Source organism: Strigops habroptila, chromosome W, assembly GCF_004027225.2.
Source record: "Strigops habroptila isolate Jane chromosome W, bStrHab1.2.pri, whole genome shotgun sequence".
NCBI classification, from domain to species: domain Eukaryota; kingdom Metazoa; phylum Chordata; class Aves; order Psittaciformes; family Psittacidae; genus Strigops; species Strigops habroptila.
In genome coordinates, this window is record NC_044301.2 from 3,105,654 (window position 1) to 3,122,107 (window position 16,454).

The 16,454-nt window shown below is 40.4% G+C and overlaps 1 protein-coding gene across 3 annotated transcripts in view; it reads left to right on the forward strand.

The window, feature by feature from the left end:
- The first annotated feature begins 4,937 nt into the window (after positions 1-4,937).
- LOC115619208 (mothers against decapentaplegic homolog 4-like) overlaps positions 4,938-16,454 on the forward strand; it is a 32,830-nt gene continuing 21,313 nt past the window's right edge. For 2 of the 3 annotated variants that reach the window (XM_030511255.1, XM_030511253.1), the window contains exons 1-4: positions 4,938-4,974; positions 13,221-13,586; positions 14,508-14,682; positions 15,095-15,124. In XM_030511255.1, the coding sequence (XP_030367115.1) occupies positions 13,338-13,586; positions 14,508-14,682; positions 15,095-15,124 (454 nt within the window). In that variant the 5' untranslated portion in view covers positions 4,938-4,974; positions 13,221-13,337. Of the gene's footprint in view, positions 4,975-13,171; positions 13,587-14,507; positions 14,683-15,094; positions 15,125-16,454 lie in introns of those variants that run through there. The other variant, XM_030511254.1, reaches the window with a different exon arrangement.

Here is a 16,454-nt window from a genome sequence, read left to right on the forward strand (position 1 = left end):
GTTTTGTGGAAGGTGGCTATCATACACTGTAAAGCACATCAAGGAGGAAATTCTAAGATAGCCGAAGGAAATACATTTGTGGATCGGATGGCTAGACGAATTGCATGACAGGTACAGACTGTTATGGCCCTGGTACCAACGAAGGTAAGCCCATTACAGAATTATATGAACCAAAACCCAAGATACTCGGAAGAAGATGTTAAATTGGCTGAGTCAGTAAAGGCTCGATTGAACCCGGAAGGATGGTACGTAACCACTACAGGACAAGTGGTAGTACCACCTGCCATCATGCGGACAATTTTACAAACCGAACATCAAAAATGTCATTGGGGGGCAGAGGCATTGGTAACATATTTAAAACAAGGAATAATCTCTACACAGATGTTAACAATGGCAAAATCCATAGGATCTAAATGTGAAATTTGTTTAAAAAATAATCCAGTAGTCAAGAGGAAAGTAGAAATGGGACATATCAGAGTAGGTATGGAGCCGGGTGACTATTGGCAAATTGATTTTGTGGAATTACCCAAGACACAGGGATACCGATACTTGTTAGTAGGGGTTGACACTTTTTCTGGATGGCCAGAAGCCTCTCCCTGTCGCACCAATCAGGCTAAGGAAACAGTGAAATGGTTGTTGAAAGAGATCATCCCTAGATTCGGAGTCCCGTTGGGTATATCATCAGATAGAGGACCGCATTTTACAGCAACTATAGTTCAGGAAGTCAGTAAACTGTTAGGAATATCCTGGAATCTTCATACCCCATGGAGGCCACAGTCCAGTGGACAGGTAGAAAAGATGAATCAAACAATTAAAAGACAGATAAGCAAAATATGCCAGGAGGCTAAAATAAAATGGCCACAGGCATTACCAATAGCCCTTTTAAGGATCAGAATTAAGCCTAGAAGTGGGATGATGGTAAGCCCATATGAGATCCTGTTTGGAAAGCCATATGAGGCTCCCCAGCCAAACCCACACGTACATATCAAAGGAACTCAGGATGTACATAATTACATGTTATCTCTCAGTAGAACTTTGATCCGGTTACGTAGTGCCCTGATCTGGAACCGACCGCTCTCGTTGGAGACTCCAGTACACGAGATCGAGCCAGGAGACCAGGTCTACGTTCGTGATTGGAGCGAGGAACCACTTAAGGAACGGTGGAATGGACCGTACCTGGTGCTGCTAACTACCTTCACTGCTGTAAAAGTGGAAGGAATTGACTCCTGGATTCACTACACTAGAGTGAAGAAAGTCCCGAAACATTGGGAATCAGAAGCCTTAGGACCTACGAAGCTGAGACTGAAATGCAGATAAGATGTCGTGTTATATGTATAGCACTGTAATTGTGATTTGGTCAGTCTTACCTATAATAATTGTTGGTTCCTTAGAAGTTTCATTGAAAAGGGAGGTGGTGACGTATGTTGTTGGACAAAATGCCACTCTGTCTTGCAGGTTTACCATGCCAATGGGAGGAGAACTAATAAGGGTTATCTGGGAAAAGGAATCGGAAAATTTTGAAGCACCTGAGATTATTTTCGACAGCAAGGACAAAGGATTAGTAGGGCATGAGCAGGAGTTGCAGGAAAATTGGCAATCTAGAAGTAAAGTAATGAACAGGTTCTGTTCACGAAATCTTACTGAAGGAGAGACTAAATTAAGGATAGCCAATCTGACTGAACAAATGCGGGGAAAATATCGTTGTCTGGTCAAGACAAACAATAGTGCAGACTACGGTGAGAAGATAATATACATTACTAAAACTAGAGTCAGACAAGCTATAAAACCGACTGAATCACCCCAGATAATTCAAGTACCCCAACGTGATCTGGAGGAAAACCTAATGATAGGATTAATCAAGGATTTCGCAAAAATGCAAAATACAAGTAGAATAACAGCATGCCTCCCAATACCAAAAGCAGCTGGAGAACCAATTGAGTGGGGAATAATAACAATACCATTCCCAGAAGGAAATGAGACAGTTAAGTGTCAGGAAAAGGAGATAATAAAAAATGATACAAGCCCCGGCTGATGGAATAAACTGCAGATATTTGATGATACATAGCATGGGACATCTTGTTTGGGCACTCAGTGATGGTACCTGGACCACCCACCTTCCAATAACAGGGCCAGTGTGGGAAATTACCTTAGGACTCCCCACTTTGTGTCCAATTTGGAAGCGTTCCCCATTCAGGGGCAAACTAGAAACTTTGCAGATTCGAACCAAAAGAAGTATTGATGATGACATTGACAATATAGATGACACTTGGCAAGAGCCTGAGACAGGAGTGAAAGTAGGATGGGCACTTGAATCCCTTTTTGCTCAAATAGTTGCATATCGCAATAGGGAAATGATTTATAATTTAATTGGACAAACTGAGAGATTGGCCAAGGTGACTAAAAAAGGCTTTAGGGATCTAAATTTGCAATTACAGGCAACAACCAAAATGACTCTGCAAAACAGAATGGCATTAGACACATTGCTGTTAAAGGAACATGGTGTTTGTGGATATCTCAAAGATAGAATCGATCACTGCTGTGTACATATACCAAACGTAACTGCAGATATAGAATATGACATTGCTCAATTAGGGAAAATTGAAAAGGAAGCTGAAAAGGAAAAAGAAGAAATAAGTCAAAATTGGGTAGGAGCATTATTTGATGGATTGGGAATCCACCTTACTGGATGGATTCATTCCCTCATAGAGACAGTGTTTACTCTACTACTTGTGTTCCTCGCAATCTATTTGGTATATTTTTGTATTCAAAGAGAAATAACCCGGAATACCAGTTGGACACATAAAATCATTGGAGCGGTGACTCGAGAATATCCACGACACCCAATAACTCCTCCTCCTACCTATCAGGAAACTACTACATGAGTGAAAATACTTGCAAAAGATGAAGTATTTTCAAAGGGGGGAAATGTTAGATATACAGAGTATTTAGACTTGTGATTTGCTTGATTTGTGTTCCGTTAAGCCTGTTGCTAAGCCAGAGAAGTTTGGTAACTAGGATGTGGACATAGATATATGAGACTATCCAAGCGAAACAGTACTCCACAGATTACTTCAAAGCAGAACTTATAAGAAACGAAGATGCATACCAGTACCAGTCAGAGAGAGATAAGGAGAATGCTGGTGCAAGCACCATCGTTGGAACCTATCCAGGACTCGAAAGGTGAAAAGTACACAGCGAGGAAGACGTCTTACTTCATCTGAGGAAGACTACTTACTTCATCTTGAGACCCCTGCCCACGACCACCAGGAGGCACTGCGCAAGCGCAGAACATATGGAAATGACTTTTGTACTCATTATAATACGAAGCGGGGATAGGTCATGAATATGTATCAGCATATTGGGAAAGGTGATGCATATGTAATACTTTACAGGATAAATTGTGAACACGTTGTGATGGTCTTTGGAACCAGATTTGGGTGCGTACCCCTGGTTCCCGGGGCCTCGAAATAAAGCACCACATATAACCTCCTTGGAGTGGTTATGTGTTCTTCTCTCGGCTAACAATGGCATGCCTTGAAAGCAAATGAGGGTTATTGCCAATGGAAGGAAATTTAACATATTCTATTTAGACATTATTTGCCATTGGGAAATCTGAAAATTATACTACTTGGTGCTCAGCATGAACAGTTTGCAGCTTTCATTCCCACATTTGAGAAAATTGTCTCCTTGGATGAGGGGCTACAAATTGCAAATTACTTAATGATTTTTTTTTTTTTAATTTTTTTTTTAATGATATACCTTGGAGAGGGCAGGGAAACACTGGTGTGCAATGTGCCAGCACAGAGGCTGGTGTAGGCAGCCCCTGATCATGTGGATTTGCTGCGCTGTGGTCCATGGGCCCTGCATGGGACATGCTCCCCATTGAAAGAGAGCTCCCATCTCCTATCCATAACGCTTCACAAACTCTAGAAACAGATAATTTGCAACACACTCAGCAAATCCTGGCATGAAGAGGCTTCGATAAATCTACACAGGAAAAGATGACAAATATAGCAGCATTTCACATTGCTTTTCATCACTAAGATCTTAAGGATGTGGAAATGATTATAATTGACTTAACAGTATGAGCAGGAAACTTTGGTATAGCAATACAACAATTTTTTTTAATTTCCATCATTCTTAGTTCTTATCAGAGCAGCTGCCATAGCACACCAGCACCTTGCCAAACACCCTATTTATTTAGAAAAAATATATTGCATTTTGCAGTGGCTATGGTATTTCATGCACCTATTACCTTCTGTTTTGCATTCTAATGGTGGCCCAACACCACAAAGGTAGAAAGATGCAACCTTCTAGTTTAAAAAGAAAACAAACAAACAAACAAAAAACCCAACAAAACTTTTCAGCTGAATTCCTTTAGAGAGTTTGCCTTTGCTGGACGAGGTGATGAGGAATGAGAAAACAGTTGCATTTGCGGCCCAGCGCAGAGACTTTGCAGGACTGTAGATTTGTTAAAGTTGCATTTGCAGGGCTTTCAACTTGTGTAGACACCAACCACAAAAATAAACACCCAACACCCCCGCCCCCCCGCTCTCCGGCTGGCAGCGGCGCAGCAACCACGAGGCGGCGAGCGTACAAGTGCAGTAGTGGCGGAGGGTGGGGGTGGGTGTGTTAGTTACCCGGATGTCGCGCATGTGCGGTAGCGGATGGACGTGTTGGCGGCTGCCGCGGAGCGTGAGCGGTTGGAGTTGCGGTGGCGGTTGTTTTAGGGCGGTTGGGTCCTCCCCTCTCCCGTGCTGTGGGCCTGTGAGTGTTGGCCTGGTCGCAGCCCAGGGAGGGTGGAGGTCTGGTCCCCTCCCCCCCGCCGTACTGGCTGAGGCGAAGGAAGGCCCCACTTTCTCTCTTCCGCTCCCCCCCCCCGTCTTTTTCGCCGCGCCGCTGCTGCTGCCCCTCGCCACAGCCATAGGCCGTGTCCGGAGAGCGGCCGCTCCGCCGCCGCTGCCCACAGCCCAGGTAACTATCCGCTCTCGGTTCCTGCCCACCCATCGAGGCCGCCCGCAGCGTGTCTCCTACTCCCGCCTGCTTCTCTCGTCGCCTCGGGCCTTCGGGCTCCATTTCGTCCGGCTGCGTTTCTCTGAGCGAGAAAAAAATATGATCCCCGCCCCCAAACTTTTAGTAGTTTGGTTTTTTTTTTAATCTTAGTGCCCTCTCGGAAGGGTTCTCCCGGTGGCCCTGCCTCAGATAAACTTTCCTCTAGTGCCGTTCGTGTAGGCCGCTCTCTTCGTGCTCTTTCCCGCACGCTGGAAAATGCCTTGGATGGTTTTGCGTGAGCTGCTTGGCGTTTAGTTCTTTGAAATCTGCTATCTTCTTTGCAATACCAGAGAACGGTGCTTTTAGCTGATTTTCAGACAGCGCAGGGCTGTTCAGCACAAGGGATGTTAATTAAAGATGATTCCTTCTTTATTGTCTTTCCTTCCCATCCCTGTTTCTGGGGGTGGGGTTTTGGGAAGGTTTGTAACTTAGCGTGTAGTTGAGTTCTTACCACGGAAGGCTGGTTAATTTATGGTGTAATCTAGTTGTGGGTTAGGTGTGTTATTACTTAGAGCCCAAATTGTACCACTGCAAACCAATCGTTTTCAAACGCATATGGTCAGAGTAGGATGGTGGTGTCTTTTATCACTGTTCTTAACCACTTCTTGGTTAAGAACAGCATGCCACTGTCAACAGGCGAGAGTGATTTCAGACTGTGATAGCTGTCATCTTCTACATTGCAAGACTCTTGTACTCTTGTTACTTTATTCGGTAATTCCATGCAAGGTTGCTGAAATAGCTGTACTGCCCTATAAAGCATGTTTTTGTACTCCAGCGTAGGCAGCTTGTCCTTCCGGCCCTCCTCTTATGTTGGCCAAATTGCTACTGGAAGGAGTTTCTCCTCACTTTGCCTTCATGAACCTATTTTGATTTGCTTGTTGCATAAGCATGCATGTTTAATATTGATATAGAAACAATTTCAAAAGAGCTGAAGCCTGAAGAGAAGCAGTAAGTGTGTCAAGCTGATTAGAATTCCTTTTTTTTTTTTTTTTTTTTTTTTTTTTTTTTTTTTTTTAGTAGATGGCCCTTTACATAAGGGGATGTGAGTTTCGAGAGGTATCAACAGATTTAGTGGAGAACAAAGGTGCTGAGAGTAGATCCATGGATCCTAGTGAGGAGCAGCCTTCGCCATGCTATTGTTAAAGCCCTGCTGGAATTTTAGGACTCTGTTTTCCTATGTTGCTAACCTTGTGGAAAAACTCTACTTTTGGAATTTTCCATGCTTGCTTTGCCCAGAGGTGATTTTTTTTTTTTTTTTTTTTAAAGCTCAAGTGAATGCAGAGAACATTATCCTTGTACAGATTACAATAAAGAACAGATGTTCTAATACACCTATTTTAGGGTATTGAAACATTACGTACAAGTGAAAAATCACACCACTTCTGCCTGAACAAGGTTTGATTCTTCCTTTTTATTGCTTGGTGTAGCCACAATTGTTTCCTCTGTGAGGTTTTGACAAATTACTATTTGTCCTTGTTGAAGGAAGCTTTCTGCAAGAAGATGGGTCTTGCAGGATACTCTGAGGAAGGGTGTTCAGTTCAGGTTTGCTCTGTCATTCTACGGCAAGGAGTTCTACCACCTGCTTTCTGAATGTGGACTCTCCTGCTGTTCCTAGATTTTCATCCTGTCCTTATCCCCTCCTCATCCTAGCACCTGGGGGTGACTTCTTCCTTGTCAGGACACCAAGGGTGCCCTCTTGGAGGTGAGGTAGTGTGAGGTGCCTAGACCTGTGCTGTGGAAATAGATCCACTTGTAGAGGAGTTTGCTGCCCTTCCCACTCCAGTGGTGCAACTTGCAGTGGTCTTCCTTCTCTGACTGTACAGATGCCTGTATTGAAAAGAGGAGGTTTTTTCAGCTATACATTTTGTCAAAAATAAGAAGTAGGGAGAGAAGTGGAACCAAAATGAAAAATGCAACTTTCTAGGATTTAACACGTGTCTATGTAGTCACATCGGCATCATAGCGCGATGTTTTTCATCATGTCCTGACCCCCCCCCCCCTTCAAAGACAAGATAAGGATTTGGATGTGTTTTTTACTGTTGTTCCTTGAACAAGATTAAAAACCATGGAACCTTGTGCAGCAGAAATGTTTGCTTTGTTTACAGGATCAGTCTGTTGCATTTGTAAAGTGCTTTTGAAAGCCATTGGAGTGCACAGGTAGAAGCTGAGAGGAGTAAAGATGCCGAGAACTGCACTTGGGCAGCTACATTAGATCAGTTTCTTCCACAAAGAAATGGCTGCTCATACTTTTTGACTGTGTATTTATGCTGAGGTGAAAGAGTTGCAATTCAGAGCTGTCTCTAAACTCCAGTTCCTTTTACGCTGCTGTGTGTTTTAAACTTTTGTAGCTACTCACAGTGAGATGAGCAGAATTGATACTAGTGATTCGGATATGAGCACAAAAATAGTATTCTGGGGAATGTTAGCTCTTATTGTACAGAACAGTGTGAGTGCAGTATCTCCTTAGTACACTTTCTCTTGCTCTTTATTGCTAATTGTTCTTCTGTCTACAAACATTTTGTTCCTATTCACCCTTTGGGCAGGCTGTATTTTTATGTTAAAATTGATGTTACAGTATATGATGTATATTAGGTAACATGGAGGGGGTTTTGGCCTTTTGCTTGTATCTTAAAGTAATTATCCAGTGGCATTTGGACTGTTGCATTTTTAGACTGAGTTTCTTGGTGAATTTGCAGCTGGGATTGCCTTAAACCCTACTGTAAATGAATAGGGTCGTGTATCATATCAGCGTTGGGCCTGGATTAACTATCTTGCCCAAGCTGCTGGAGTGCTGATTGCCTGGATCATAGTCCTTTGGGTGACATCCCTGATTTCTAGCTCCATTCATAACCGCCTGGTTTGCGTAAGCATATTATTTCCTTTTCTTGTTTGGGGTTGATTGTTCTCCACAAATTGTGGGAGGAGAGGGGGAAGATAAGTAACTTGCGAGTGTGAAAAGTATTCACTTAAGGTGGTTGTTAGTATGTAGAAGGGAATGTGAGTTCTTTTTAAGAAATCTGGATTTGTAACTTCTCAGCAAATTGCAACCACATTAGTGTATTGGAAATGGGAATTGTTTGGAAGAAGGGATTTTTCAGATAAGTTTCAAAATTTGCTTGGCTGAATGGCTAGGGAACATTGACAGGGGTTTAGGTGAAGTCTTAATTTTTTTTTTTTTATTTTTTTATTTTTTTTAGCAGCCCCTGCCCTTATGTCTCAGTTGAGCTTCTGTACAACTGCAGTAATTCCTCTGTAAAAGCAAGGAAATCAAGTCCATATGTGTGTGTGTTGTTTTGGGTGGGTGTTTTCTTTTTTGTTGTTTTGGTTTTTGGTGGTGTGGTTTGTTTTTTTTTGTGGTTTCCTAACCATGGAAAACAGAAAACCTTTTTTCTTTCTAAAACCCCTTGTACCTTCTTCAGACTATGTGTGTGTCTGCCTACATCTGTATGTGTCTGCATGCTTTTTTTGGTGAAGAATTTAAAACTGAAATATACCTCAGCAACTCTTGGGCCTCGTGTGAGGCTGTCCAAGTGATCTTATCTCTTAAATACCTAGTATGCTGCCTGAAGAGCTGCTACAAATATTTTGAAGTCATGGCTCACAATGTTTTTGTTACCCTTGGGCTTTGGCATGTTGTTCTTAAGGTGTGCTAGCTTATAATACTGTCTTGCTGGTGTAGCTGAAGAGATACTGGCAAACAAGGTAGAATATTAATTTTCTGTTTCATAAATGCATCGATTATCCCTTTGGGTGAGATCTCATCTGCTTTTTTGCTTTTTGGTCAGGAGCACCTTGCTTCCACAAACAGGAATGCTCTTCTGGAGCTCTGAGTTAGCTTTTGCAGAAGATGCTGAATATTAAACCTGGTCTTCCTTTTCTAGTCGTGCTAGTAAAATGATCACTGTTTTGAGAGAGAGAATATAGCAGTTGATCTGAGAACACAGGAATAGTTTGAGTCTGGTACAATGGTTTTTTTGCATTCCTGCCCATAAGATAAATCTAAGTGCAATGAGGGCACTAGTGTGAGAGCTCAGTAATGTTACTTCCGCGTAGATAAGTCAATAATATATTTGATTTTTGTTATATGAGGTAGCATACTATTATAGATGCCTGTGTTCTTAGAATCTATTTATATTGTTCAGGTAACAATTTCTGTCAGAATTATCCAGAGACATGAAATGAGGCATGTGGCACCAGTGTTGCATTTCTAGACACCTGCTTCATGTTTTGAATTTCACTGCACAGGCTAAAAAGATACATCACCCTTCAGCAAGGCAGCTGTGGGGAAGTAGGATGAATGGAAGAATTAGGGTATTTGTTCCAGTCTGTGTCAGTCTTGAAGGAAGAGCTTCAGTTAAATGGTTACTTATCAGTTCTCTGAGATAGCAGTGTGTTTGTGACAGATCATCAAAGGTGTTTTAAATTACCTGGCAATCTTAACTTCTTTTGTCTTTCAGATTTAACTCCCCTTCAGAGGATCTTAGTCTTGTTCCAATATTAGACTATCGCAGAACACTAGTTATTGTACACTTGTTTTGTAGCATACTTGTTAATACTTAGTTATTGAAATACATTATTCTCTATAACATAACGAGGTACGTCTCTAACTTTGTAACTTTTTAGCATTTTACATTAGCTTGTCCTCCTCCCCCCCCCCCCCCGTGTTCTGCTCACAGCATGCTAGCAAAAGGGAGAGAAACACCTTGTTTGGTAGGCAAAGCTGAGAGCTTCATTAAAAGAACTGTCTCCTGATGCTGTTTTTCTTGTGTTCCCTGTCTCTTCTGTCTGCTCCTTTTCCCCCAAAGCACTCTCTTGCCCATTTCTGTTTCCATTAAATTTGTGTAAATCTAAGCCTGAGCTGTAGTGTGGGATTGCCTACTTGGGCAGGGGGCCTGCTAAGGAATGAATTTGAAGTTTCATGTTCGTGCCAAGTAAATGTTAAATTGCACATGCATGCTGTTTTGCAGAACATCTAACACTCTGTGTCTGAAGGCGTGCTGGAACCTTATCTTCAAAGGCTCTCTTCTAAAAAATATAATTCATTAAGATTGCATTTTGCTTTTATTTGCACACATGAAAGTAATATAATAAGAAGGTGTTAAAGCACCTCTTGAATGTGTGACTCAGTCAAAGATAAGCTCATAGAGCTATTTTGTGAGAAACTAAATTTGTGGAATGTGAATGCTTGGCTTGTCTGCAAAATAGAATAATGCTTCTGGTGAAGAAATATGCCACAGCATTTATCAGTATGTGCCACACTGATAGCCACTGACCTCACCCCCTCCTTCTGGGGATCAAAATTGCAAGATTAAATCCGGGAATTCTGTAGGGGAGACTTCTGAATTACTGTGCAGTTATGCACCAGCAGCATGTAACAGTATTCAAACTCCTAAACAAGTGGCTCAGCTTTCAAAAGTGCTGAACAGTCAGAAGCTCCTATTGAGCACAGTGGCAGCTGAGGGGTGACTAGGCATTTCTGAAGATCATTCCACTTAAATAAGGGTTTATTTGCTTGATCTTAGTCTTCTGAAAGTCAGCAAGCAAAATTCTCATTTGTGGTTTTAGGAGTGTAGGAGAGAGAGCTGCATGTCTAATTTTAAACATCTCTTTATTTAAAGCTCTTTTGGCTAATAGCTTTATCAAGTCACTTATTTGTGATTAGTTATGCTTATCTATCTGGGATGCTGTTTTATATCTAAGGAAAATTATGTTCTATTCTGTTTTAGCTGGCAAGCTTTTACGGATTTATGTGAGTGTGAGTTGCCATGGAGAATGATTGGCAGGTTAAGCTTGATTTTATTTTTTTTTATTTTTTTTTTTTTCAAGAGGCTTATTAGGTTGAAGTGCAAAAAAACCTAGCACTGAGGGAGAAACTTTAATAGCTAGGTAAAATGATCTTTCTCAAACTTTTAGGTAACTGTTTTCCTTTGGGAGAAATTAGGTCCAGAAGTGTCCTTACAAAAGAAGAAAACTACTGAAAATGGAGGAGGTAGGAAGGATTAGCAATGTGTTGGATATTTTTGTATGTTCGGGTTTTTTCTTCCAAGTGTACCAAAGCATGCTGTATTCAAGTTGAAATTGGAGAAAATATTTAATAAGATGTTGTTTCCTTTTAGAATTGTGCCAGATTTATGTTACATTATTCCTTGTGCAAGAAGGGAAGCTGTGCATTCACACTGTCATTTGTGTGATGCATTAACTTCCTAAATTAACATCCCACTCTTATTTTTGTGCAATGCATTTGTTTCCAATAAATAGCTGCTACTACTGTACCTCTAATAATGTGGAAAATTCCAGTGCAGTAACAGGTCTTTGATTGGATGTGTTCCTTAGATAATGTGAACAAACTTTTCTTCCTTAACTATTGAAATAAAATTTTATTTACATTGCTGAGAACAACATGTTATTTTCAGCAAGGCTTATATATTAAGCTCACTCAGGAAATGTAGTAAAATCACCTAGGAGTATTTGCTGCCAGTGTTTTAAGAAAGTCAGACTACATAGTTGGTAGAATGGTGTTAGTGGATGACTGCCAGTCCTGGGTTCAGCTATAGCAGTCATTTTTCTCCTTCTTAGTAGCTGGTGCAGTGCTGTGTTTTCGACTCTAGTCTGGGAACAACGCTGATAACACACCGATGTTTTTAGTTGTTGCTAAGTAATGTTTACTCCAATCAAGGACTTTCTCAGCCTCATGCTCTGCCAGGGAGGAGGGGAACCTGGGAGGAAGCAGAGACAGGATGCCAGACCCAAACTAGCCAAAGGGGTATTCCATACCATGGCACGTCATGCCCAGTATAGAAACTGGGGGGAGTTACCCGGAAGGCCCAGATTGCTGCTCGGGTCGGGCTGGGTATCGGTCGGTGGGTGGTGAGCAATTGTATCCTCTCCCCTTGTTATTTCACTAATCGTTATTATCACTGGTGGTAGCAGTAGTGGTTTTGTATTATACCTTAGTTGCGGGACTGCTCTTATCTCAGCCCGTGGGAGTTACATTCTTCCGATTCTCCTCCCCATCCCTCCGGGACCAGGGGGGAAGAAGGGGCGGGAGTGAGTGAGCGGCTACGTGGTTCTGAGTTACTAGCTGGGCTTAAACCACAACACTACCTGAAGCCAGAGCTGCTTAAAGAACCAAAGCAACTTTTTGACAACATTAGACTCCTTTTCTGTGAGTGCACAAAACCTGCTGTGCTATGTTTCTGGATAAAGCATAGTAATTAGCTCATTCAGAATTGAGAAAATCAGGCCAGCTCTTCTAATTTGTGAATTAAAGGAAACTTCAGAAGGATGAGGTCTGCTGGCTTTGACTTCATGACCGGAAACCGCTACAGGTTCTTAACAAATCGAGTTTAAAGGCCCAATGTATTAGGAGGGACTTAGTCCTGGTCGTCTTTTTAGTACAATTAAGGCAGTTCAGTTTGAGACAATTTGGAAGTGCTTTTTTAATGACTTCAGTTGATTTGTCTTGATCCAGAAGAAGCTGGATCCAAACAAGTAAAGACAAATGTGCCAGCTGGGGTTTTCATATAGAAAGATACACGCAATATTAATTTACATAAATCTGTATTAAGCTAATGGTCAGGTACAATTTTTTTGCCTTTCTGATTAGCAAAGAGATGGTCTGAGGTCAGAGCATAGCTGAACTATTTGAACAGGGTTATTAAATAAAGATGACAGATGCTTTTGGTGTGCATTCATGCTTCTTCACTAATCAAATTTTATTTAAATCAATGCCCTTTGATTCCTAGTCAGTATTTTCACTTGGTCTCATCCTACCAGTATGAAACAGGAAATAATTGTCACCATTCTCCTTTTCCTGATTCAGAGCCTGTTCATCTAATAATCTCTACCTTTCTATATGTACATACTATGTGTACATGTATATAAACTATAATCAATATTTAAATATATTGTTACTAGGGGGAAAAACCCAATGATCTTATATCTAAAACTGTGCAAGCAGTGTCTTAAACATGCATTGGCTATCACGGGACAAGCAATGCAGGTGTTTTTATGGGTTTTTGGTGTTGGTTTTTTTTTTTTTTCATGTGCTTTTAATATCCTGCACTTAGCTTGAAAATAAAAGAAGAAAAAAGCCACAGACTTCCTTTAGTAACATGATCTGCAAGTTGTTAAAAACAAATTCTAATGTAGATATTTTTTCCTCCTAGGTTTTACCAAGAGACAGTACATCTAATACTTAACTTGGATCATCTCTTGTTCATCAGCTTGAAAATCATAACAGCCCTCAAAACTGACATTTGATCTGAAAGAAAAAGCTGTGACAAATGGACAATATGTCTATTACTAACACACCAACAAGTAATGATGCTTGTCTGAGCATTGTTCACAGCTTGATGTGCCATCGACAAGGTGGAGAGAGTGAAACTTTTGCAAAACGCGCAATTGAAAGTTTAGTTAAAAAGCTAAAGGAGAAAAAAGATGAATTGGATTCTTTGATTACAGCTATAACCACAAATGGAGCTCATCCTAGCAAGTGTGTTACAATACAGAGAACACTGGATGGGAGGCTTCAGGTTAGTACAAGTGAAAATCAGATGTTTTCCTCCTAGCGAAGCTGGAGCAGAAGTGACACAGGATCCTAGAGTGTTAAGGAAGAGTAGCTCTTCTCTTGCATCCCCCCTTGTCCCCATTTGTAGGCACGTTTTGTGCCTGGAGCTCTGGACTGCTGCAGTAGTTGATTTCCCCCTTCCCCCCCCCCCCCCCCAAAGGAGCAGAAGGTGTTGGATCAGCTGTTCTAAACAAGTGTGCGTGTGGCAGTAAAAAGCAGGGTCACATAAATTCATCTGTTTATCCTGGTATTTTCACTACAATCTTCTGTTAGCTCTGTGTTGGTCAGCAGCGTGAAGACAGACCTATGATCCCTTGCTAAGGTACTCCAAGGAGTCTGTACTGAGGATATATGTTAGCCTTGCATCATCAGTACTCAGTACCTGTATAGCTTGGGTTGCGATTTCCTTGTTCTATGACAGATGTCATGTTTGCTGGCTAGCTCTCTGTCTACCCTAGAAGTGTTATTTATTTTTTATTTTCAGTATAATGGATTGATGTTCTTATACTTGTAAATTCCTTATAGTGTAGCTTAGTGCCTCGTTCCTTCTCTTCTGGGTCAAAGCTCCATCATCATCCATAGTGGGGAAGGTGACCATACATACTATATTAAGCACAAATTCTGCTTCTGACATTTTGTATCCAGTATTTTTTCTTAAGAATCATAATGTTGACTTAACTGTAGCAAAACCATAATAGAAATTTTTCTGTTGAGTACAGAACTTAGGTAAACTGTATACCACTTTTTTTTTTTTTCTCTCCATGTTTTGATGGAGAGAGGTTGTGGTGGTGGTTGTGGTGTTTGTCTTCTTACAGCTTTGCTCCTTACTAAATAAAGTAAAATATCTTTCAACTGTCCCAATCAACTTTTGTGTCTAACTCTTTAGGTGGCTGGTCGCAAGGGATTCCCTCACGTGATTTACGCTCGTCTTTGGAGGTGGCCTGATCTTCATAAAAATGAACTCAAGCATGTTAAATATTGCCAGTATGCTTTTGACTTAAAATGTGACAGTGTCTGTGTAAATCCTTACCATTATGAGCGTGTAGTATCACCTGGCATTGGTAAGTAGACTTTTGATTTGAAATGGAACAGTGGGACTAAAATGTAAAATGTTTTCCTTTTGAGTGTAGAGAATACAGGCCTAAATTAGAAACATTAATTTTTTAATGATCTAATAATAATTTACTCTCATGCTCTTGTCCATCTTCTTAATGGAATTATTCTTTTACCTTTATTCTAAATTTGAAAGAACAATTTGTGGCTTTTGTTTAAGCCTTTCTGTTGGTTTGCACACAGTTCTTGCAGTTAATGTGTACCCTGGGAATAACTTGACATCGAGACTTATGATGGAAGGGGTATAATACGTAGAGTCTGTAGTACTAATTTGTAAAGGCTGATAAACTTAATATTCATAGTTGAAGATATCTGTGTATATAATCCTCCATATACCCCCTTTTCTTTTTCTTTTTAAAGATCTCTCAGGACTGACACTACAGAGTTCTGGTAAGTAGTTCTGCTTACTGTTGCATTTCTCTGGGCACAAACTGTTTTAAACTCTTCAGTATGTACACAGTTTATTCCTGTGTATCTCCTTGGGAGGGAGTATAGAGAACAGATGGAAATGCATTTGTCTTTTTGGTTTCGGAAAACCAGCGAAGTAGCATACGAGAGGCAAGTATTGATAAATTCTTTAAATTGAGGCTTCAGCTCAGCTTGCAGGTATGTTCTGTATTCATTGCCTGCTACTTAAAAACACCAAGAAAAAAGGAAAACAAAAACCTCACTATTTTTTTTAATAAGCGGCATTCAGCGAACACATGAAAATATGTGCACCTGTATGATATATTAATTAATTGGATTGGGAATAATACATGCTTATGTTTTAAGAAGTAGTTTAACAAGAAAATAATAGAAATTCTGTAATTAATATGCATTTGAATGAGTCTAATATTCTTGCTCTCCCTGAAACTTGAGAGAAATTGGACATTAAATGTCCAATGAACATTATTTGGAAATCTGAGATTGTGCAGCTACTTTATTTCAAAACTAATTGTTTTTTCCTTCCAGAAGAAATTCATAGAAAAGTAAGTTTGGGTAATCTAATGTTCTTAGCACAGTATTAGAAGTATTCAAGCGAAAATGAATTAAAAAAAACCTCAAACAACCCAACAAACTATTAACTTCACAAGCTTTAACTTTGTGTGTTCAGCTCTGCTATTTGCATTGTTACCTGTATCTTCTGAAAAATGATCCTTGTGTACAGAATCAAAGCTTAGTAGCCAGCAGTTAAATGTATAAGTGTTTCCTTGTTGTGCTAATGCTTTTGCAGCAGGAAACAGAAAATTACTGTCAAATTTTAATATATTTAAGACTGCTTGAAAAATGAGCATGAAAGGTAATGTAGTGCAAGAGTTATACTTGAACATGCTCAATAGGATATATAGAAATAAATTATTTAGTGGCCATGGTAGTAATTTCCTTACACTGTATGTGGAATATTCTGAATTAGTGGCTACGCTGTTAAATATAAGGTAGTGTTACAGTGTCTTTGAATGTGAATTTGATTTTTCTAGTCAATTTGGGAGTTGCTTAAAATTACTGAAGGAATACATGAAGTTTTTTGTGCTGTGCTCATGAATTAGGTTTTTCATAGGAGCTTTATTATGTTCTTACTCTTATACTAGGAATTGGCTTGTTAGCTACTGCATTAACATGTACTTAGGTGCTTGATGAAAAGCATGTTTTTCCCTTTTATTAACCATGTCCAGTCACTCAGCGATGGACTGGAAACCAAAATGTTATTGGAGTCTACTACTGTGGGACTAAACTGCTT